Raw genomic sequence first — 23044 nt, forward strand, 5'->3', positions numbered from 1 at the left:
TCTCATTCTGGCATCTGTGGGTCCCAAAACCTGTCAGTTGCCACCTCCCACAAGTCCGCACCAGGTTTCCTCTCAGGATTTCCTCACGAGGGAGAGTCCTAGCTAGAGAACAGCTCTGCTTATACAGCCACAGAGAAAACTCCCATCAGCTACCCAGTCCTTTTCTCTTAAATATGAATGAGTAGCCAAGGAGCCTCAAGCAAATTAAGGAAGCCTGTAGCATGAAAGCAAAATACTAAAAGAAACAAATAGAACAACTGACCCTAGAGCAATTTGAGGATCTGGGAAACAAAAGAGAACTTCAGGGGAAAAATTGATACTATTCTGAATAAGATTCAAGAAGATATAACATGCATAAAACAAGAACTAGATGCCGTAAAACAGGAACAATCAGAGAAAACAGAGATTCCTTAGAAATTAAAAATAAGTTACTGAAATAATAAATTTCCCAGGACCGGGAAATGAGGAAATCTCCCAGAATGCAGGGCAAAAAAGCCAAGGCAACAGAAAATGTGAGAGAAAATTTAAGAGAGAGGGATTAATCTAGCAAATTAGACATTCAAATGATAGGAGTTCTAGATAGAGAAAACAAAACAATGAAGGAAACTTTATTGAAAACATATTAGGCCAGAAGTGTTGGCTCACATCTGTAATCCCAGCACTTTGGGAGGTTGAGGCGGGAGGATCGCTTGAGGCCAGGAGTTTGAGATCAGCCTGGCTAACACAGTGAGACCCTGACTCTACAAAAAAAAGTAAAAAGAAATAGCCAATCGTGATGGCTGTCATCTGTAAATCCCAGCTACTTGGGAAGCAGAGGCGGGAGGATTGCTTGAGCCCAGGAGTTTGAGGTTACAGTGAGCCATGATTGTGCCACTGTACTCCAGCTTAGGAGACAGAGTGAGACCCTGTCTCAAAAAATTAGATATATTAGAAGTTATAATAATTTCCTACACCTGAAGAAGGATCTCCAGACAGGTGCCCAGAACAGTGAATCCAGGAAAGAGTGAATCCAATTCAAGCAATGACTGCAGCAGCCTCCTTACTGGTCCTCCTGCTTCAGCCTTCATCATCCCCTTTTCTGCCTCCCACCAGTATATTTTTACAACAACCAGAGGGATCCTTTTGAAACCCAAGTCAGATCCTGTCCCCTTTTTGCTCAAAACTCTCCTGTGGATCCTGCTTGTGGCTTACATGGCCCTATGTGAGAGGGGTCGGTGAGGCAAGCCCTCATTACCCATTTGACCCCATTTCCTATTACTTCCCTTCCTGCCTTCCTCCATCACTCTAGCAACTCTGGCCATTATGTTCTTCAAAAGTGCCAGGCATGGGAAAAAAATGCCAGGCATGATCCTGTCCCATGGCCTTTGCAATGACTGTTCTTTCTGCTTGGAATGTTTTCTCACCAAGTATCCACTTGGCTAGTTCTCTCACCTTATTTGCCCACATGCTACCTTTTCAGTATTTCCCTGACCAACCTATTTACTTATTTTTTAATTTTTTTGTTATCGATACATAATATTTGTACAAATTTATGGGATACGTTGATATTTTGTTACATGCATAGAATGTGTAATAATCAAGTCAGAGTATTTAGGGTATCCGTTGCCTTGAGTATTTATCATTTCTATGTGTTGGGAACATTTCAACTTACCTTTTCTAGCTATTTTGAAATATATAAAACATTGTTATGACCACCCTATTTAAAACTGAAATTTTTCTCCATAGCACTTATCACACATTTTAATTTGGATACATTTTACTGATTTATCTTATTATCTTTTCTCTCTCCCTTACTAGAATCAGCTCTATGGGGGCTAAGGATTGCTGTCTGTCTTCTTCACTGCCCTAGCTTAATCTCCTAGAACAGTACCTGGCACGTAGCAGACACTCAAAAAATACTTGTTGAATGAGTGAATACAATAAAAGCATATAATTCAAGGAAAAAAGAAAGGCTTTTAGAAACTGTGTGTGTGTGTGTGTGTGTGTGTGTGTGTGTGTGTGTGTGTGTAATTATTCAAGAAAGTCTTGGCCAAATACAAAGCAAAATAAAATGTTATATGATTATGAGCAGCTGATAAGAGTATAAGAAAGAGTCCATTTGACCTTGATGCTAGAAACATTCTCCTCTGAGAGGCCCAAAGATTGTGACATTGAACTTGAAGAGAAGGAAGTGTATTCCAGGCTCACTACTTGGCTAGATTTTGAAAAATATTTACATAGCCATGATAATGTGAATGCTGTTTATTGGGTTTCAGGTCATAGAGTCAACCTGGGGAGACAAAGCAGGGAAGATCTGATTGTGGCAGCAGAACAGAATGTAAACGTTAATAACCAGGGCAATGTAAAAGGAAAGATAAAACTGATAACGTGGGACACTGAATGGGCAGGAGGAGGGTTGTAGCCATAATATCCTTGTCTTAAAAAATGGGGAATCAAAATTATCTGTCAAAATGGATGGAATACAAAATAGAGGTCTCAGTATATTTTTTTCAAGTGATAAAATTAACCAAAAACAAAAAAAGAACGTCGGTGTTAACCATTGCAGGGGAGTAGAGGGAAAAGTGAGGCACAGTACATAAACAAAATCCTTACTGCCATCTCTGGGAGTCAATAGGATATTGTCTAATTTTTTTGAAAAAAGAAACATTATATACATATTATCTAGAGTTGTAAAGGGAACCAACAGTAGAGCTAAAACTAAAATCTGTTAAAAGTTGGCTTTGAGGGGGTGGGATGGAGATGGGGAGGGTTGAGGCAGGGGACTATTCGTTTTTATCATATGATCTTCTGTACTGTTCCATTTGTTGTCATGTACAAGCATGAAATTCATAAAAATCAAATGTTAAAAACTGCATGTTGATCTCAAAACAATGAAATAGTTATATTTCCTATGACACTTATGACAATATCTAAATGGGCATATGGATATTCAGTTGGACATGCCTCCATAGATGAAAAACACACTGTAATGTGCCTAGCATATGTCTGTGAAGAGTGTTGGAAAGGATATTCTGGGACTTAAATCATTGGACAAAGTATAGTGTAGTGGTTAAGTCTTTGGTATTTGATATTCCACTGACTTGGGTTCAAGTCCTCTCTGTGCCACTCATTGGTCGCCTTGCCTTGGGCAAGTTACCTCTCTCACTTTTAATATTGCCATCTGTGAAATGAGGCTAATGTTCACACAGTATAAAAATAAACCCCTTAAGAGCAAGGGTCACCTCTGTAGAGGTGTCTAATACATAGTTGGTGCTCATTTTCTGTTGAATGGCCTAATCATAGCTCACAAGCTTGTGCTGAGGAAGGACTCAATATACAGAGAACAGGGGAGAATGAGGGTTAGTCCAAAAGTGGGTAGCAGGTTTCCTCATCTATGGGAAATTTGTCTTTTGTTTGACAAAATGTCATTTTTGCTGTGGAAAGGTAACCCTTAGGGCTTAGAGTGAAACAAAGTTAACTAAATTGCCCTACATATAAAAGGGGAAAAAATGAGATTTCACCAGCATCTCAAGAAAGAAGACATAGGCCAGGTATGGTGGCTCATGCCTGTAATCCCAACAATTTGGGAGGCTGAGGCGGGTGAATCGCCTGAGTCCAAGAATTTGGGACCAGCCTGGGCAACATGGTGAAACCCCATCTCTACCAAAAATACAAACAAACAAACAAAACCCCAAAAATTAGTAGGGCGTGGTGGCATGTGCTTGTAGTCTCAGCTACTTCTGGAGGCTGAGGTGGGAGGATCACTTGAGCCCAGGAGGTGGAGGTTGCAGTGAGCTGGGATCACACCACTGCACTTCAACCAGAGTGACGGAGTGAGACCCTGGGGGAGGTGAGGGGGAGAGAGAGAGAGAGTGAGAGAGGATATAGAAGCCTGGAAATGGAAAGGAGAGAAGTTGCCAGCATGTTGGGGGACAGAAAGGGTCCAACAGGGGTGGGGCATGGACCGTAGGAGAAGGAACAATTATTAGGCCGTTCCCAATGGTGGGAATGGTTATGGAAATCTGAAGAACAAGAAAGTCTGATGTCCAATTTAAAGTTGATTTCTATGCTGAGCTGCATGGTTTAAATGACTAAAGAAGTGACAGGCAGCCTTTTATTAAAAGGAAACCTTTGCTACCCTCTCCCAAATTTTCCAAAATTCAGAGATACGGATTCTGTATAGTTTGGGAGAAGGTAAATGTACTAGGATAGGATTGGTGGTGGGGATATTCTGGGCTTTCCATTTGAGCTTCAGGAGTCTGGAGTCTTGGATGCCTGTGGGACTAGACAGTTCCGTCTCCACATTCTGCACTAAGCAATCCTTAGCCTGCCTTTCCTTATCTCCAGAACAGAGCTGCCTGATGATAACAGCCTTTCATCTTTCCTCTTAGTTGATATGTAGGATCTATATGGTCTCAGATATTTCTCTACTGATCTATGGGTGCTAGAAATGGGCCTGAGACCCAGTGACCTAGGTTCATCAGAGTTTATGGGTGGATGCTGAAGATCAAGATTCCAAGAGTTCACAAGGAGAAGCTGGGAGGAAATCTCTCTGGTCAAAGGGTAAAGATTAAGAACCAATTTGTCTTTTCTCCCCCGATAAGGTTGCCACCTATCCTCTGATCCCCAGGTCATAAGATAAGGGTGTTAATGGTATTATGTTATGAAGGTGGTGGAATTGAGAGGGGTCTGGGGAAGTTTGGGTTTGACAATCTTTGGGAATGCCTCTCTGATGGATTTGGACTGAGATTTTTCCTGACTTCCTGAATCCAATAATATCTCCTAATGTTCTGACTCTGTATTCCTTTAAGTTACCCTAGGATCCCAAAGACCACAACTGGGACCTAAAACATTGTGAAACTTAAAATGTTGGTGGTTGTAACCGAGCGTAGATATACCAGAAGGGTAGTTGTAGCAGAGGGTGTTCCCCATGGGGACAAAATTGCATAACAAAGGCTCCTAGGCAAGAGAAGGCAGGGCATATCTGGTAATAGTGAAGTGTTCTGTTTAGGTGGAATATAGGCAACTATATCTAGTACTCTCAGAAAAACAGCAGGAAAAGGGCTGGAAAAGCAGTCAGGGCTGGATTTTGGGAAAGCCTTGAAATCAAGCTCAGGCGTTTCTTGGGAAAGCATTCCATACCCATTGTCATGTATACCTCAACTGCTATTCATATCTCAACTCACTGCAATCAGGAAACTGCTGCATGGAATAGACTCTGAAATAACAATGGCTTAAATAAGACATACATCTATTTGCCGCACCTAAAAGAAATCCAGAGGTAGGCAGTTCACGTTGGCTTCATGAAATTGTTACGGATCCAGGTTCTTCTTAGTTTACTAATCCAGTATCCTTAGAGTGTGACCCTAGTCCTCATGGCCTTTATTCTGGGAGGCTATGTATCTAGCTAAAAATCAGATGGCTTATTACTAAGGAAGAAGAGGAGGATGGATATCAGGGTAAGCAATTAGCAAGCTATGCCACAAACATGTGCACTGAAACTATTCCTTCCAAGGTCACCAGAGACCACCACTTGATCATCAAAATCCCCGGACATTTTTTCAAGTCTTACTTTTCTTGATTCTTGGCAGCATTCATCACTATTGACCTTGACTCCTCCTTCCTTTTGAAACAATCTCTTCCCTTACTTTTGTGACACTCCTTTCTCCTGTTTTTTGTTTGTTTGTTTGTTTGTTTTTTTGATGGTGTCTCACTCTGTCACCCAGGCTGGAGTGCAGTGGCACAATCTCGGCTCACTGCAACCTCTATCTCCCGGATTCAAGCGATTCTCCTGCCTCAGCTTCCCCAGTAGCTGAGACTACAAGTGTGGTCCACCACACCCAGCTAATTTTTTGTATTTTTAGTAGAGATGGGGTTTCACCGTGTTGACCAGGCTTGTCCTGAACTCCTGACCTCAGGTGATCCGCCCACCTGGCCTCCCAAAGTGCTGGGATTACAGATGTGAGCCACCATGCCCGGCCCTCTCTTGTTTTTCTCTCTGCCTCTTTGGTCACTCCTTATCAGCCTCTTTCATGAGTTTCTTTTCCTCCACCTATACCAAAGATGCTGTTGGGCTGCAGGGCTCTTCCGTGGGCCCATGTCTCTTCTAGCACTATGCATTCACCAGGGTGCTGTTACCCTTTCTCATGAATTCAAGAACTATTTATGTACTAATGACTCCTAGATCTATAACCTCAGCCTAGACCACTTCTCTGAGCTTCAGACGTGTATATTCAACTGCCTGTGGTACATTTCCACCTAGACATGCCACAGGTGCCTCAAAAGCAATGTTCAGCTCTCGTCTAACCTGCTCCTCAAACCCGCTCTTCCTTCAGTATTCCTGATCTCAGTGAAAGGGGTTACCATTCACACAATCTCTCAAATCAGATCACCAAGAGTTCCCTTTGACACTCCCCTCCTCCTTGCCCTTCTCTTCACAATCCAGTTACTCAAGTCCAGTTACTTTTTACTTCTTTACTATCTCCTCGATTCAATCACTTCTCACTATCTGCCACCACTCTAGGCCAAAGCACAATCATTGCTTACCTAGATGACTACAAAAGTCATAAGTACTCTTCCTGTTTCCAAGACAACACCTAATCCATACTCCATATAGCAGCTAGGTGTTCTTTCTAAAACACAAACCTATGCTGTATCCTTGCCTAGAATCCTTTAATAACTCCTGGGTGCTCTCAGGATCAACACCAAAGTCTTCATCTTGGCATTCAAAACTTGCCAACTTGCCATGATTTGGAAGGGGTGGGGAATTTGAGATGCCAGAAGTAGAAGAAAAGGAGGGGCTATGTCTAGTGTGGATGAGGGAGAAAATCTAGGAGGCAAGAACATGGTGAACTGGTATCACACACTTGGAGAAAGCAATAATTCAGAGAAAGAGAAAAGACAGGAAAACAGAAGCCTGCCTTGAATATGCAAGAAATTTGTGTGTTTGTCTATCTTGAATTATCCATGGAACATAGGGATTCATGATATGTTATTTGCATAGTAAAAGGTGACCACATAAAGCAGAAGACTTGTGTCCATTTGAATTACATTTATATGTGGAAAGGCACTGAATATTATTTCTGCAGCTAACAGTTGTGCTGAATTTTATTATGGTTTCTAATAACTTTTTAGTTGATGCTCTTGGGTTTTCCAGGTCTGCATTTATATATTCAGTAATTAATGATGATTTGTCTATTTCCTATTATTTTACATCTTATTTCGTTCTCTTGAATAGATCCAATTGCTTATGTGAATTTATTATGTGATAGTGGTGCCATTTCAAAGCAGAGAGGGAAAAGATGGATTAGTTTGCACATGATGTAGAGGTAAGAGACCATGATTTTGAAGAGTAATCAAGCTGAATCCGTATAGAAAATAAATTTTGAAATGATCAAACATCTGAATGTAAATAATAAAGCCACAAAAGTGCTTGAAAAAAAAAATGGGGTTTGTTATAGGAGTGTGAAAAGCATCTTTAAGCAAGCAGCAGAAATCCAGTTGTGATGAAGGAAAAATGGATATATTTGACTACATAATAATTAAACATTTTTGTTTGGCAAAAATTATCATAAATAACATGAAAAATATTTGTAATATGTGACACGTACACGAGAGACATTGCTGGTGGGAATGTTATTCCATGTACTTTTTAGGAGTAAGTTGACAAATTTTGCTTCAAAATGGAAGACTTTTTTGTAGCATTTGAGCTAGCAAAAAATACCATAAATAACAAAAAAAAAAAGTGCCCCAAACAATCTAAATGTACATGTGTACTGGACTGGTTCAATAAATTATGGGACATCTATGCAAGAAAAGATCATGCAGCTGTTTAGAAAAATGTGCACTAACGGAAAGATGTTTTATATATAACTGGAAAAAAACAGGTCGCAGAACAGAAGGTATGTATAGTGTACCATTTGTCGGAGAGAGAACCTGAATAATTAGTATACGAATAGAAAAAAAATCTGGATAGCAAAATGTTAATAGTGGTTATTTCGGGGAGATGAGTGGCCTTTCATTGGTGTGTTATATATTACTGCATTGTTTGAATTTTTACAACAACAACAACAACAAAACAACAACAACATATTACCTTTGTAATAAGAAAAAATGAAGATATAAAAATAAATTCAATGAATGACTTGCTTTCAGGGGGCGGTTTGGGTTGGAAGAGCTTCAGACTGAGTCTGGTACAGTGGCATAAACACGGGCTTTGGCGTCAGACAGCCCTGAGCGGGGCCCCATTGCCCCACCCCCGAGGAAGGCGAGGGGGGGTGGCAGGGGGCTGCGGAAAGGGGCTGGGCTGGGTTGGGCTGTCTGCAGCTCTAGTCCAGGAGGCTGAGACTTCGAGAGGGACTTAGAGAAGGCAGACGCATCCCGAACTCGCTGGAGGACAAGGTGAGGGGCGTTGAGATTGGGGTTTTATGGAGGTCAGACGGTGGTTCCAGACCCCTCGAACCCATAGCCAGGCAGATGAGCAATTCTTACTGGACCACTGCAGCTGAAGCAGAGGTGACCTGGAGTGGGGTGCAGGCAATGAGGACGACTGAGAAAGTAGTAGGCTGTACAGACTGGGAGCAGAGACTAGCGGAGGGAGGAGGGGAGAAAAACGGGGAACCAGGAATGTTGGGAGGGGGACGAGGAATACAAGGAGGGAGGGGAACACTGAGGGGGAGTGAAGATCCAGAGAAGGGAATCGGGGATGCAGAGAGGGGTTAAGGAATACTGAGAGGCAGGGTGTGCAAACGTAACACGGAGGAGGATGTAAGGAATGGGAAGAAGGAATTCTGGAGTAAATAGGAAATGTGAGGTAGGAATAGGGAGTAGGGAGCCAGGCTAAGGGAATACGGAGGGGGGCATAAGGAATGAGGAGCAGGGAGCGGGGGAGGGGCAGACAGGCTGGGACGGAGGCCCCCTAGGGAGGCGGAAAGGGGCGGGACCACTTCCGGCCTAGAGAGAGGAGGGCAGTCTCTGAGTTTCGGAGGGGCTTGGAGTGAGTGGACGCACTCGGGAATTGTAGGAGGACGAGGTGAGCAGCCGGGCCGGCTTTTGGATGAGAGCCCCGCTAGGGGTCGGCCCCACCCTCTGGGATCTGGAGAAAACCTGCCATAAGGACCGGATCGTACCGGATCCATCCGGCTGGGAAGGGAGGGGACTGGACCCGGTTTGGCCGGGCCCAAGATGGAATCACTAGCTCAATATTTATTTGAGGAGGGGGTGTAATAGGGAAGGGGCGGAACGAAGATGCGCCTGTTTGGAGGGGGGCGTGTTAGGAAGAAGGGCGGGGCCAAGAGACACTGGACTCGGTAGGGCGTGAGTAGGGGAGGGGCCGGGCCCACCAGACACTGCGACAATTTTGGAGGAAGGCTTGTTGGGCGGGGGGCGGGACCGAATGGTACTGCGGACCTGGAGAGGGGCGTGTGTCGGGGCAGAGTGCCAGACTGAGACCACGACCATTGCGCATGCGCACTATGTTTTCGCTAGAAAGGGGCGTGTTGAGAAGGGCCAGCACTGAGAAGAGCCAGCTGCTGAATGCGCATGTGCACGGTGGACATCAAAGAAAGGGCTCGTGCTGGGAAAGCGGGCGGGGCTGAGATCGGCCCTGCACCGAGGCGCATGCGCTCTATCGACTTGCGGCTGGGTGGGGGGGTGCACTGGGAAAAGGGGCGGGGTCCTCAGAGCTGCCGCGCTGGCACATCTTCCTGGAGAAGGGGAGGGTGCGGCTGCAGAGAATTGAGACTTAGAAGCTTTGAATTCCTGTATCTGAGAACGGAGTCGTTGAGGGTGGTGGAGGGGGTTGGAATTGGGGACCTACGGAAGGTGAGGATCAGCCTCCAGGCACAACAGGGGAGAGGACGTTCAGTGGGCTTCAACTTGACCCAGGCCTTCTCCCCTTCAGGCTCAGCTCTTGCCAGGCCAAACTGAGACATGTCTGACACAAGCGAGAGTGGTGCGGGTCTAACTCGCTTCCAGGTAAGGCCTCTTTCTGTCCTTTCCTCAGCTGCTTTTCCTCTCCAGCCCTTGTTGCTGCCCCAAGTCCCTTGGCTCTTCCCCTCTCATCCTTGTCCTTCTCCACCTACTTTCCTGCCTGGGTGTCCCCCTGCCCAGTGGAGGGAGGGAGAGAAGGTGGGCGGGCCCCTCTTCTGCCATCAGTTCTTACTCAGAGGAAAGGGAGGCCTTGTTGGGCTGAAGTGGTCAGAGCACACTGCAGGTAGGAGTCAGTACAGGTCAGAGAAGTGTGGCCTTGGAATTTTGGAGCCATTTGCTTAGTTGGCGGTGGGGAGAAGGTCTGTGAACTTCCTTGCTTCCTCTTGCAGGCTGAAGCTTCAGAAAAGGACAGTAGCTCGATGATGCAGACTCTATTGACAGTGACCCAGAATGTGGAGGTCCCAGAGACACCGAAGGCCTCAAAGGCACTGGAGGTCTCAGAGGATGTGAAGGTCTCAAAAGCCTCTGGGGTCTCAAAGGCCACAGAGGTCTCAAAGACCCCAGAGGCTCAGGAGGCACCTGCCACCCAGGCCTCATCTACTACTCAGCTGACTGATACCCAGGTTCTGGCAGCTGAAAACAAGAGTCTAGCAGCTGACACCAAGAAACAGAATGCTGACCCGCAGGCTGTGACAATGCCTGCCACTGAGACCAAAAAGGTCAGCCGTGTGGCTGATACGAAGGTCAATACAAAGGCCCAGGAGACTGAGGCTGCACCCTCTCAGGCCCCAGCAGATGAACCTGAGCCTGAGAGTGCAGCTGCCCCGTCTCAGGAGAATCAGGATACTCGGCCCAAGGTCAAAGCCAAGAAAGCCCGAAAGGTAAGACCTCTGCAGTCACCACCCTTGGTTTTCTACTCCTGTCCTCTCAGTTGGTTCATTTGTTCTACAAACATTTAGAAAGATCCCTGTGCTCATCAGGGCTGTGGGGGGCACTGAGAGTAATGTGATGTAATTCCTGTCTTCAGAGAGTTTGCAGACTGATGGGGAGGTGCAATCTGAATATAATGCAGTTTATGTTTACATAGTAGCTGCCCTGAATTAGGCCTTGAGCTAAGCACATTTATGCAGGTTATCTCATTAAATCTTGAAAGTAATTCTCATAGCCCCAATTTTATGGAGAAGGAAGCTGAGTTCCAGAGAGGTGAAGCGGCTTGTCTAGGATGGTTCAAGCAGAGCCAGTAGTGGGCACAGAAAGAGCAGAAGACTCAGCCTCCACCCACCCTTGGTTTGCTCCTGGCCTGCTAGGCAGATGAAACACCTGCTTGGAAGTCAGTGAGAGACAAACCGAGGGTTCAGCATGGCCAACATCTATTGAGTCAGGCTGTTACTACAGGGGTGGGATTAGCGGGTGCTTCCTGGAAGAGATAGGGAGAGGAAAAGGACCACTTGCTTCATCTGGTGATGTTGAGCTTCCTCTCTGTTGATGCAGGTGAAGCATCTGGATGGGGAAGAGGATGGCAGCAGTGATCAGAGTCAAGCTTCTGGAACCACAGGTGGCCGAAGGGTCTCAAAGGCCCTAATGGCCTCAATGGCCCGCAGGGCTTCAAGGGGTCCCATAGCCTTTTGGGCCCGCAGGGCATCAAGGACTCGGTTGGCTGCTTGGGCCCGGAGAGCCTTGCTCTCCCTGAGATCACCTAAAGCCCGTAGGGGCAAGGCTCGCCGTAGAGCTGCCAAGCTCCAGTCATCCCAAGAGCCTGAAGCACCACCACCTCGGGATGTGGCCCTTTTGCAAGGGAGGGTAAGAACTCTGTCGTTTTTACTCTGCCTTTTCTACTGCCTTGGCTGCCCTTTTCTTTGCTATCGTCTCAAGTTTTCTGCAAACTTGTTTTGGTCTCTCCATCTTTTTCTACTCTGCCAGGCAAATGATTTGGTGAAGTACCTTTTGGCTAAAGACCAGACGAAGATTCCCATCAAGCGCTCAGGTAAAGTCCTACCAATCCTGCCTCTGCGCTGAGCTCTGCCCTCCATTGCCCTTACACCATTGTGCTGGGGATATCCCCTGCTCTTATGCTTATATCTCTGTCCTCCCAAAGTTCTAATTTGGCAGTGCTAGCATCTCTGTTGACAAGCACAGAACCGGGTTATGCCACCCTTGGTGTGGTTGGCAAAGAGTCTTTAGCTTGGGCATCAGGGCCACCTGGCATCTCTTCAGTCGGGTGCTCACAACGCTCTCCCCTTGCAGACATGCTGAAGGACATCATCAAAGAATACACTGATGTGTACCCTGAAATCATTGAACGAGCAGGCTATTCCTTGGAGAAGGTGAAGGGGCAGCCCTGGGGGATGGGCACAGTGGGGAAGCCTTGAATTGAACAAAAATGTACAAGTCCCTTCTCGGGGGAACCAAAGAGACCTGCTAATCCAGCTCCATCACTATGCTGATGGGCAGACAGTGGCCTAGGGAGGGGTGTAGATTAGCGATGGGTCACACAGCAAGTCAATGGTAAAAGTACAGCTAGGACCCAAGACACCCAACTTAGTCCTGGCTTCTGTCCACAGCTCCTGCCATGTATTTGAGATTTCACCTCTCCCTTTCATTCCCCATTCTCTGTCTCCCTAGAGTCCTACTCATCACAAAGGTGATGATGACAGTAGTACATTTGCAGCGTGTTTACCGGGTGCCAGGCACTTAGCTATGTACTTTGTGTGCATTATCTCACTGATTTCTCACACATGCAAAACTCCTAGGTACATAGGGAGCTGCAGCATGCCCCGGAAGCTGAATTTTGTCATCTCACAAGCTGTTCTCCCCATCCACAGGTATTTGGGATTCAATTGAAGGAAATTGATAAGAATGACCACTTGTACATTCTTCTCAGCACCTTAGAGCCCACTGATGCAGGCATACTGGGAACGTAAGCTGGGAAAGGGCTGAGGTGTGGGGGCTTCTGCTTTGGCCATGTGCTGCTACCCTTTCTTTGTCCTACTTCCCCCATCCTCTCTAAGAGTCAGGAAAGACAGGGTCTCAAAAGCCCCATCCAAGTTCCCATGCATAGTTGGAGCCCTGCTCACAGTAGTGGCACCTGATTCTGATTGACTGAAGGGTGTAGGAGCCTGGGGTGGGACATTCCTGCTGTCAGGTTTGCTGTCTCTGTAGAACCTTCCCAGGAAAGCAGGTCTTTCGTTGCTTGCCTCTTCCTACTGGGTGCCTGGCCTGGCTTTGGCACAGTGGTTCTCAAGGAGGGCTTCCTGGTGTGGGTGGATCAGGATGCATGAAGCACAGGAGTGTCAGTGGGGCTGAAGGTTCTGGGAGAGAAAGAAGGGACTCACATTGACTGAGTGCTTGTGTTGTACCAGGTTGACAGCCATTCTTCCATCTTCTTGGAGACCCAGGGAAGGGAAAATAAGATTTTTCTATTTTACTGAAGAGTAGACTGAGGCTTGCAAGTCTAAGTGCCTTGCCAAGGGTGGCATAGAGCTGGAAGCAGAGACTGGGCAGAATTCTGTATCTGAGGAATCTGAGAGAGGCTAGCCTAGTGAGTTGGCTGGTGTGTCTATTGCAGATGGCTGCTGAACGTAAACCTCTCTGTCCTGTTATTTTTCTAGGACTAAGGACTCACCCAAGCTGGGTCTGCTCATGGTGCTTCTTAGCATCATCTTCATGAATGGAAATCGGTCCAGTGAGGGTGAGTGGTTGGGCTTGCAGCTGAATGGGTGGCTGTGGTCTGGATTCCATGTGTTCAATTTCTGTCCCTGTCTCCTCTTGCCTCCCCTCCCCTTGCAGCTGTCATCTGGGAGGTGCTGCGCAAGTTGGGGCTGCGCCCTGGGTATGATTGGGCTCTCTCAGCGCTTGCTGTCCGTGTTGTCCTTTGGCAAGAGAGGACGGTCCTAGGATTGCATCAGTCTGGTGGTCTGGTGGAGCGGGTGGGGTGCTGGACTGGGTAGAGGGCCCAGGGTTCTGACCTGGGTGGATGATGGGCGAATGGTCCTGAACTCTCTGCTCCCTCTCTCAGTGTCTCTTGGGCTTCTATGGAGCTTCCCTCTTGTGCTGGAAACCTCTTTTCCATCTTGGAAATGCCTCTGCCCACATCTGGGAAGTGCCACAGCCTTGAGTGAATTTTTTTGTTTGTTTATTTTTCTTTTTCTTCTCTCAGGATACATCATTCACTCTTTGGGGACGTGAAGAAGCTCATCACTGATGAGTTTGTGAAGCAGAAGTAAGTATCTCTGTCTGGTGTTCATGTGTTCCATGCATTTGGCCTATTTCAGAACTGAGTGATAAAGCCATGGCGCATGCATGCATGCATGTGTCTATGTGCGTATATATTTGCATATTTGCATGTATGCAGGTGGGATTATTGCTTGGGCGGTGATGGGAAACAGGAGCAGCACATGTTTCCTGATCTGTTACATATACCTCAACATTTGTCTTGAGACCAGTTCTATAAGGGAGGGATTATCATTACCGTCATTGTACGTATGCAGAAACTGAGGTTTGGAGAGGTGAAGTCATTTGGTCAGGGTTACACAGGTAGCAAGTAGAAGAGTTATGTTTAGAACTTGGCTCCAAAGTCTTAGTTCTTTTTACTCTGCTAACTAGAGCTTCATAGAAATTAATTTCCGTAAAGAAATGACATAGAATGGTAGCTTCAGGCAACCGGGTACCATGCTGGGGAGTTGACTTGTACATCTCATTTCATTTTCATAACTACCCTGCAGCTGTCATCCCATCCCCGTTTTACAGTTGAGGGACCTGGGGCTCCAAGAGGGGAGATCTGAGCATGGCCCACAGCTGGTATGGGGCTGGAGCCCAGTCCTGTTGAATTTCTGGCCAAGGCTCATCTATCCTTGGTCCTTGGAGGACATGCGAACACTCACACAGCCACACGCATGTGCACACAGAAACACACACACACAAAGGGTCAGGAATTCAGCATGTGTGAAGCATGCTGCTATTGGCTGTTCTTCCTCTGTAGTCTTTCTGGTCATTTTCTGTGGTGGACCTTTCCGGGCTTGGCCAGGCTGAGGCCAAGACACTTGCAGTGGGGTGTGCTCAGAGCAGGGGGCCCAAAGAATGGCTCCTCTGTTTACAACACACCCAACAGGAATCTGGGGTCATTGTGATGAGGGCCTCAAACTTGTGGCTTCCCTATGAACAAATGTCCCCCTACACCTCTATGTGGCTTCTGGGCAAGACCAGTGGGACAGGGCTCAATATTGGAAGAAAGACTGTAGTAATTAGTGGATAATGTTGCCATGGATAATGGCATTACATTAGTGGATAATGTTGTCCAGTCTATGCATGGGTAGGCCATGAATGGTCTTAGAAATAAAGGCTTCGAACTTCTCTTTCCAAGGTACCTGGACTATGCCAGAGTCCCCAATAGCAATCCCCCTGAATATGAGTTCTTCTGGGGCCTGCGCTCTTACTATGAGACCAGCAAGATGAAAGTCCTCAAGTTTGCCTGCAAGGTAATTGGAGAGCTGCCTGAGCTTGGCAAGTCAAGCGCATGGGGTGCCCCTGGCTGGGGCAGGCTGTGTGCAGAGCAGCCTGCAGTTCAAATCTGAATGTTTTGGTGCTTCTGTTAATTGTCAAAACACTGTAACAGGCACTTTATCTGAATCATTTAAGCCTTACAACCTGATATGTCATTGCCCTGTTACAGATGAGAAAACTGAGGCCCAGAGAGGTTGGTAGGTGACATGTCCAAAGTCATGGAGCTAGTAAGTGTCAGAGCAGGGATGGAATATTAGGTGCATAATTACTGGTAATACTGTATTATTACTATTATCTTTTTACACTAAGCATGTAGCATAGTGCCTAGCATAAAGAGTGGATGCTTAATCCTCTTATGCTCCTTCTGATGGTTATTTACATAGTAATACTGTATTATTACTATGGCTTAATCCCTCTGTGCTCCTTCTGATGGTTATTTTTGTTTCAGGTACAAAAGAAGGATCCCAAGGAATGGGCAGCTCAGTACCGAGAGGCGATGGAAGCAGATTTGAAGGCTGCAGCTGAGGCTGCAGCTGAAGCCAAGGCGAGGGCTGAGATTAGAGCTCGAATGGGTATTGGGCTCGGCTCGGAGAATGCTGCCGGGCCCTGCAACTGGGACGAAGCTGATATCGGACCCTGGGCCAAAGCCCGGATCCAGGCGGGAGCAGAAGCTAAAGCCAAAGCTCAAGAGAGTGGCAGTGCCAGCACTGGTGCCAGTACCGGTACCAATAACAGTGCCAGTGCCACTGCCAGCACCAGTGGTGGCTTCAGTGCTGGTGCCAGCCTGACCGCCACTCTCACATTTGGGCTCTTTGCTGGCCTTGGTGGAGCTGGTGCCAGCACCAGTGGCAGCTCTGGTGCCTGTGGTTTCTCCTACAAGTGAGATTTCAGGTATCTGCCTTGGTTTCAGTGGGGACATCTGGGGCTTATGGGGCTGGGATGAGGAGCTGGATGATTCTAGGAAGGCCTAAGTTGGAGAATGATGTGGAGAGTGTGCCAAGACACTGCTTTTGGCATTTTATTCCTTTCTGTTTGCTGGATGTCAATTGACCCTTTTATTTTCTCTTACTTGTGTTTTCAGATATTGTTAATCCTGCCAGTCTTTCTCTTCAAGCCAGGGTGCATCCTCAGAAACCTACTCAACACAGCACTCTAGGCAGCCACTATCAATCAATTGAAGTTGACACTCTGCATTAAATCTGTTTGCCATTTCTGAGTTTATTGCTTTTTTTGGCGGGCTGTCACATTTTGGTATCACATTTAAAAATCAGTGAGTTGGGAAAGTTTCCACCTCAGTCTGTGTTTAGTTTGAGGTGATATTGTTGGTTTCCTAGGAACGAGATTAACACACCTTTCTGGGATAGATTGGGCCTCACGTCTAGCCTTCAGGGTGGTGGGATTTTAGTGGGGTGGAGTTAAAGAGATTGTAGTTACAGAGGACACACTTTGAAGGAGAGGCTTGAGGTCGGCAAGTCTGGAGCAGAAAGCGTAAGTAGAGGAGACTGGACATCAAATATAGAATCTCTTTTTGAGAAATTTGAATGAGGAGAGAGAGGTACAGAGCTAAATGGAGGTACAGGAACAAGGGACCATTTTCTTGGGGAAGGAGAGAGAGGCTTGAGTAGGGAGGAGTTAATGGAGAGGGAGAAGTTGAATGTTGACTTCTGCAGCCCAGTCCTGGAGGAGGTGAGAGGAGTTGAGTTGTGGGAAGGCCTGGGAGAAGGGACTACTCGGATGGGACTCAGAGAGGGGGACTGTGAGAGGATGTTGAGCAGTAGGGAGGCCCCAGTAGAGGATGGAGCCCATGATTTTTGGGGGAACATAGCAAGGTGCTCAGTAATCTTGGTATAGGAACCATGAAGATGAGTGTTGGTTTATTCCAAAGTTTGGGTTCTGCTGTTTGGATCTGGAATAAGAACACAGGACCAGGGCAGTGACTGGATGAGTCTGTACCTTCACCACTGTGTCCATGGTACCTGACATGTAGTAGTTGTACACAGAGTGGTGGAAGAAATGGAACATGGGACCCAGGCAGGCTTGGGGAAGAGGGATGAGGAGAGTGTGTGATAGATTGGGGGACAGTGCAGGAGTCTGTGGATATCTCTGTGAGTGATGTGCATCTGACAGTGCAGAAGTCTCAGTGAAGTCCTCATTAGGAGTGCCTGCTATATGTCTGGCAGCATTCCAGGTATCTGGAAAGGGGTATTGAGAGAATAAGAAGTGTGATCTGGGGGACTAGTCAGACAGTGGGATGATTGTATTTAGGAAGTCACAGCACAGAGAGCTCTGGGTGATGGTGAGGTTCAAGGAATGGGTAGTCGAAGGGTAGAGATGCTTCCTGTGGATGTGGAGTCAGTGGTCTGGGAGGCCAGGGTATTGGTTGGGTTATCCATGTGGACAGTGAAATTACCCAGATGGTGGCAGGAGGTGGGAGAGAGGGGAGCATTATGAGCCAGGTGCCAAAGTGCCCACATGTGGTGTCCTCTCAGCTACACTGCTCACTAAAGGACAGGGCCCTCAGGCTATTAGAGATCCACCTCCCTGTTTTTGGGGGGTACTGCCCTGGACTACCTTTCTCCCCACGAAGCCCTCACCATCTCCAATCCCAACATTACTGGGCTTCTAATCACTGGGACGATCTTGTGGACAATGAGCCCCCGGTAATGGCCACCTCTCCTCTCCTGTAGAATCTATAAGCAATAAAGGAAGGATGTTTATTGCTTAGGGAACAGAATTTTAAAAAGAGAAACACAGCTCCATGTGCAGCAAGACAGCTCCTTACCTGTGGCTGTGAATTGAGACCTGCTGAAGTGATCTTCACTAGAAGCAGAGGCTCTTCCATTGAAGACTAGGATATGGTCTCCTCAGGGCCTGGGTAGTACCCAGGACAGGTAGACAAAATCACAGGCAGCTTTGGCCTCCTGGGAAGGACTCTCAGTGGGTACTGTGTCTAGGGCCCCCTCAGATTCTCTAGTGATGTCCATCTGAAAATGGAAGGGGTGGGCGATGATGAGGTGGTGAGGAACTCAGGGACTGTGATGCTAATAAAAATGAGTTCCAAGTGTTTGATAGAGTTAAGTGTGAAACATAGTCATGAAGAACTCTTCTTTCCTCTTGCCTTCCCTCCACAGGACACTGGGCTTGCAGGGCACCCATCTCTTCTTCCCTTCCCACAAAGCCTAGAATTTGACAGGAGAAAGGGTTGGCTCTTCCTCACTCCTCACTCCCCGCTCCTCAAGTGTCAGACTGAAGGCAGGTGGGACAGGGAAGGAGAGAGCAGGTCTGGTCCCAGGCAAGCCGGGGAGTGTTCCGAGGAGGGGGAGGGAGTGGCAGGGGAAATGAGGACAGACCCTTGTTCATGTTTTTGCCATCTTTATCAGCCTGGAGGCTGTTACTGTGATGAATGAACTCCCACAACTTTCAGTTTTTTTCTTCAGCATATTATTAAGTAAATTCCAAATAATTCTAGATTGTATCATGTATCTTCCCCTTGGCTAGTGGTGGCCAGAGCCCCTTTAGCAGCTGCTCCACCTATTTTTTTTTTTATTACCACCCTCTAAGAAGCCTTTTTAGACATTTTTATCCTAATTGTCCTTCCCCATGTAGTTTTATTTACACAGATATACTGTAGATATCTATTTAATAACTATGTATATTTGTGCTTTATACATAAAAAATAAACCTTACTCTCTTTATTCAATACAGGGTTAATAATGAATAAAATATATAAGTAAAAAGTTAAATGTGAAGGTAAATCAATGTTGAACTGGTACATAACATCCATCCCTTCTACTATGATAATTTTGCTCATTGGCTCATTGAACAAGCACTGGGTGTCTGGAGAAGAGGTTGACAGACTTCACAGGCTGGGTAATTATGCACCTTTTGGTGAGCACTCACATGGGACACAAATATCCCCACACAACCCATCCTGAGAGATCTGTCCACTTGCTCCTCATATATATGCAGGCAAAGCAATTAGAACTGTGCCTTGCACATAATGAGTACTCTAAGTATTTTATTACATGGTCATTATTGCTATCAATTCTCCAATCTTGTTTCTTCCCAGTCTCTATCTGGGAGATGCAATCTGTATTGATCAGTGCCCCTGGCCAGGTCGCTTTCTGGACAGAGACCAACCACATGCACGGCTGTTGAGTTTTGACTCCGAAGAGGATTTCCTTTTTTTACTTCCTGTCAGGGTCACACCTGAGTGCTGCTGTTGCACCACAGCTCAGCCTCCAGCTAGTTCCTGCTTATCATGTGTGTCATTTGCAAACCATGCTCCTGGGCTTTTTTCCTTATTTGGGAAGCTGGTTGTTGGGAACTCCGCACAAGGCCCTTGGTGTGAGCTGAGGGAGGGCAAGCAATGCGGCAGGAGAAGGTGTTACGGGGAGGGTGAGCCTCCTGTAACTCACTTGTGCCTGCAGGACCTGCTCCGGTCTGATCTCCTGTGACCACTGCCCTTTGGTGACGAAGCATTGTCATTGCCTGCCTGACTTTATGGTTTGGTGGATAAGATGGCACAGGCCCAGGGTGAGCAGCTCAGGTGCATGGTCACTTGGGGTCCCATGGTTAAGTGCTCATACTCTACCAGGAGCCAGTAGTTCAACCTTGTTGAAACAATCGTCAGGTGCCAAGTGCTGCTTCTCAGAAGGTGAGCGGTTATTTGATGAAGAGAGCATGGCTTTTGCTCCAAAATGCTAGAAGCTCGTGCTTTGATTCTCCAGATGGGGCTTGTCACAGGCTCCACACAGCATCCCAATCTGTCAGACATTTATTTGTTCCTTCAACTGCCATGTATAGTGACTGCAGGGTTCCATGTAGTGAGCACCCTGTGCTGGGTGCTGGGGTGTTCCTGTTCTCAAGACGGCCAATCCAGTGAGGGAAACACTGGCAGCACCGAGGGGAACCATAAAGGGCTGTGGGAGCCGAGAGGAGCTGGTGATTCGCTCCTCTGTGTATAGGTGTGTTGTTAACCGCTGATGGAATGTGTTAGGAACAACTGCACAGGTGCATAGGTCCAGGCACACATTTCTATATGCGGCTATAGACGTTACATGCATACATTTCATTATGGACATGAGTCAGCAGTCAGCGTGCTCTGGTGGAAGGAGCGCTTGACTGGTAGGAAGGAGCCGTAGGGTAAACTCCCCCAGCTCCCTTACATGGTCCCTTGTGCCCTCGGACACGTCCCTGCCCCTCTCTGGCCTCATATCCAAAGAGCATTGGCTCATCCGGCCTGCTCTCTGGGGGCCGCACTTTAGATGGTGGGTGGGGAGCACCCAGACCGTGGCCTGGTACACGGTGAGTGCCGCGCAAGTGAGAGCTACCTTGACGGGGAGGTGCTTTGTAAACTGGGCCTGGTCCTCTGTGATGAATGTGAACGTGGTGCTGGTTGTGTGCATGCACACACAGGTTTGTGTGCAGGGAGGCATGCCCTGTGGAGACGGCCACATGTCCATCTGGGTTACAAGCTGTGTTGGCAAGGCCGGGCTGGCTCCACCCAAGACGGCCCTGGCTGCAGGGGCTGCCGTGGGCCAGGGTCACGCCTCCAGCGGTCTCTGACTCTGCTCTGAGAAGTGGGCCATGAGGGAGTCACAGGTCAGAGTCTACCTTGAGGGGAGGCTGTCAGTCTAGAGAGAACAGAAAGGGAGCCACGAGGACGCAGCCATCCATCAGGGCAGCGACTTGCCTGGGGCACCCCCACCTCTCCAATGGCAGAGCTGAGGGCAAGCGGGTAGGCCGGCTTTCAGTCCTGGCTCTGTCTCATCCTGGCCGCCTGCCCTGGGGCTGCTCTCTGCTTCTTCATCCATAAACCAGTGGCAGGAATGCCCACCCCATAGACTCGTGGTGAAGATGAAATGAGCCACACATGCGGAAGCAGATGGCACCGTGACTGTGCATAGGTGTCCAATAAATGACAATTATGACAACTGTCCTTCCTGCACTCATTTTCCCACTTGTCCCACCCCCAACCAGTCCTGCCAGCAGGAACAATACCTAATGCTAAGAAGCCCAGGTGCAGGGGTAAATGCTGTGGAAATGGATCCCTTTATTCAGCCAGCACCCAGAGTGTGCAGGTCACTGTGCTGGGCTGGGGAGAAGAGACTCGGGCCAGGAAAGCCACACATGGGCCAGAACTTGGAGAACTGAAGCCCAGGGCACAGCAACCTGCCTGGGAGGGAGGAGAGGATGAGGAGGCTTCCTGTATCACACCATGGAGCCAGTGTTGGGCCTTGGAAGGGAGTGGGGAGGGCAAGAAGGACACAGTCATGGGTGGGGACAGGGCTGCCAGTGTGACACCTATGTTGGGGTGAGGAGGGGAGAAGAGTGGTTCAAGGGTGAGTGTCTCAGGGCAGCTGTCTGTGTGACCAGTGATGATCACCTGCTGACAGAGGGGACAGAGGAGGGCCGTCTAGGTGGGGGAGGTGCACCAGCAAAGGCACAGAGTTGTGAGAAAGATGAGGGGACCAGTCAGGCAGAGTCAAGGGGGTCACTGTCATGAAGCAGCTGGCTTTGGGTAGGGCTTGGGTGCCGGGGCCAAGCTCTTAGACCTGCAGAGCAGGTGGCATTGGGAGTCATTTGGTGGCTGGGGCAAGACTGAGTGGCTGACGAGTGGAAGAGCAAAAGTGACAGAATCTGTCTCCCACCTCAGGACCCAGGCAGTGGCCACCCCTACACCCCCAGCCCACCTGGAACAGCTCAGCTCAGCCAACCCATCTGTGTGTGTGGCCCTCCCTACCTGCTGGCCACAAGCTGAGAGGCAAGAGTTGCCTCCAATGCGGCCTCTGAGGTTGAGTTTGCTCTCACCATGCAGGCATAGGTAGATAGAGTGGGGCGTGATGGGATATTCATGAGGTAGTAGACTGTGCGGCTGGATGTGCTCTTGCACTCAGTTACCATGTAGCGTGTGCCCACGATGAAGATCTTCAGGTGGGACAGGTGGCTGGGCCAGACCCAAGCAGGAGCAAGGGCTGCTCAGGGGCTAATTGTGGGGGACCGTCTTCGTTACTCCCCACTTGCCCCTCTAAATCCACTCCCAATCTATGCCTGTCCCGCTCTGTGCTTCGGGAGACTGACCGTTGCTGATTGTATCATCTGGGCTCCTTGTCCTGCAAGTGAGAGCCAATGGCACCCAATGCTCAGAGGTCACAGCAAGAGCTTTCGGGTATTTATCCCTATGCCTCCCTATCTGCTAGGTTGTGCTTTAGCTGTCGCGAGGCTCCCCTAACTCGGGACATCTGTTCCCATGGGCAGCTCTTCTTCCGTGGCTATAACTCTTGCCACTTTCTTTTAACTGCCCTTGCACCTTGACCCTTCAGGGCTTGAGGTGGTAATGGCTTTTGGTAGATATAGTTCCTCCATCTCTGCCCATCCCTTGTGGGTCCTTTAATGCCACCTACCTTTGTAAATTATGTCCTCATGAGTTTACCATCAGTTTGCCCATGGAGTTTGCCATGCGTTTTGGGACAGCATTCTGCCTGACACAGAGAGTGAATGTGAGTGTAAAAAGGAATGAATAAATGTGAGTGAAGGAAAGAGTGGGTGAAAGTAATGCCAGTAAGTGCATGAATGAATGAGAAAATAAGTGTGAATGAGGAATTTTTGTGTGAAACTTTCCTTGTTTATTTTG

At 47.7% G+C, this 23044-nt stretch overlaps 1 protein-coding gene and 1 non-coding gene across 4 annotated transcripts; both read left to right on the forward strand.

The window, feature by feature from the left end:
- Window positions 1-8275: 8275 nt before the first annotated feature.
- MAGED2 (MAGE family member D2) lies at window positions 8276-16621 on the forward strand. 3 transcript variants are annotated; one of them, XM_032757012.2, is made up of 13 exons: window positions 8276-8379; window positions 9881-9954; window positions 10299-10790; window positions 11401-11709; window positions 11830-11893; window positions 12154-12233; window positions 12732-12826; window positions 13518-13597; window positions 13696-13738; window positions 14066-14128; window positions 15269-15383; window positions 15857-16299; window positions 16490-16621. In XM_032757012.2, exons 2-12 carry the CDS (start codon window positions 9910-9912, stop codon window positions 16289-16291), a joined length of 1821 nt encoding a protein of 606 aa, XP_032612903.1. In that variant the 5' UTR covers window positions 8276-8379; window positions 9881-9909; the 3' UTR covers window positions 16292-16299; window positions 16490-16621. The 3 variants fall into 3 exon arrangements, with proteins under 3 accessions (XP_032612903.1, XP_032612904.1, XP_032612905.1); XM_032757013.2 differs by lacking the exon at window positions 8276-8379 and adding an exon at window positions 8923-9010; XM_032757014.2 differs by lacking the exon at window positions 8276-8379 and adding an exon at window positions 9658-9801.
- LOC116812368 (small nucleolar RNA SNORA11) lies at window positions 14956-15086 on the forward strand. Its single transcript, XR_004370669.1, has one exon. It is a non-coding gene; the product is annotated as a small nucleolar RNA SNORA11 (small nucleolar RNA).
- Window positions 16622-23044: the final 6423 nt, after the last annotated feature.

This window comes from Hylobates moloch, unplaced genomic scaffold (assembly GCF_009828535.3).
Source record: "Hylobates moloch isolate HMO894 unplaced genomic scaffold, HMol_V3 SCAFFOLD_7, whole genome shotgun sequence".
Classification (NCBI taxonomy): Eukaryota; Metazoa; Chordata; class Mammalia; order Primates; family Hylobatidae; genus Hylobates; species Hylobates moloch.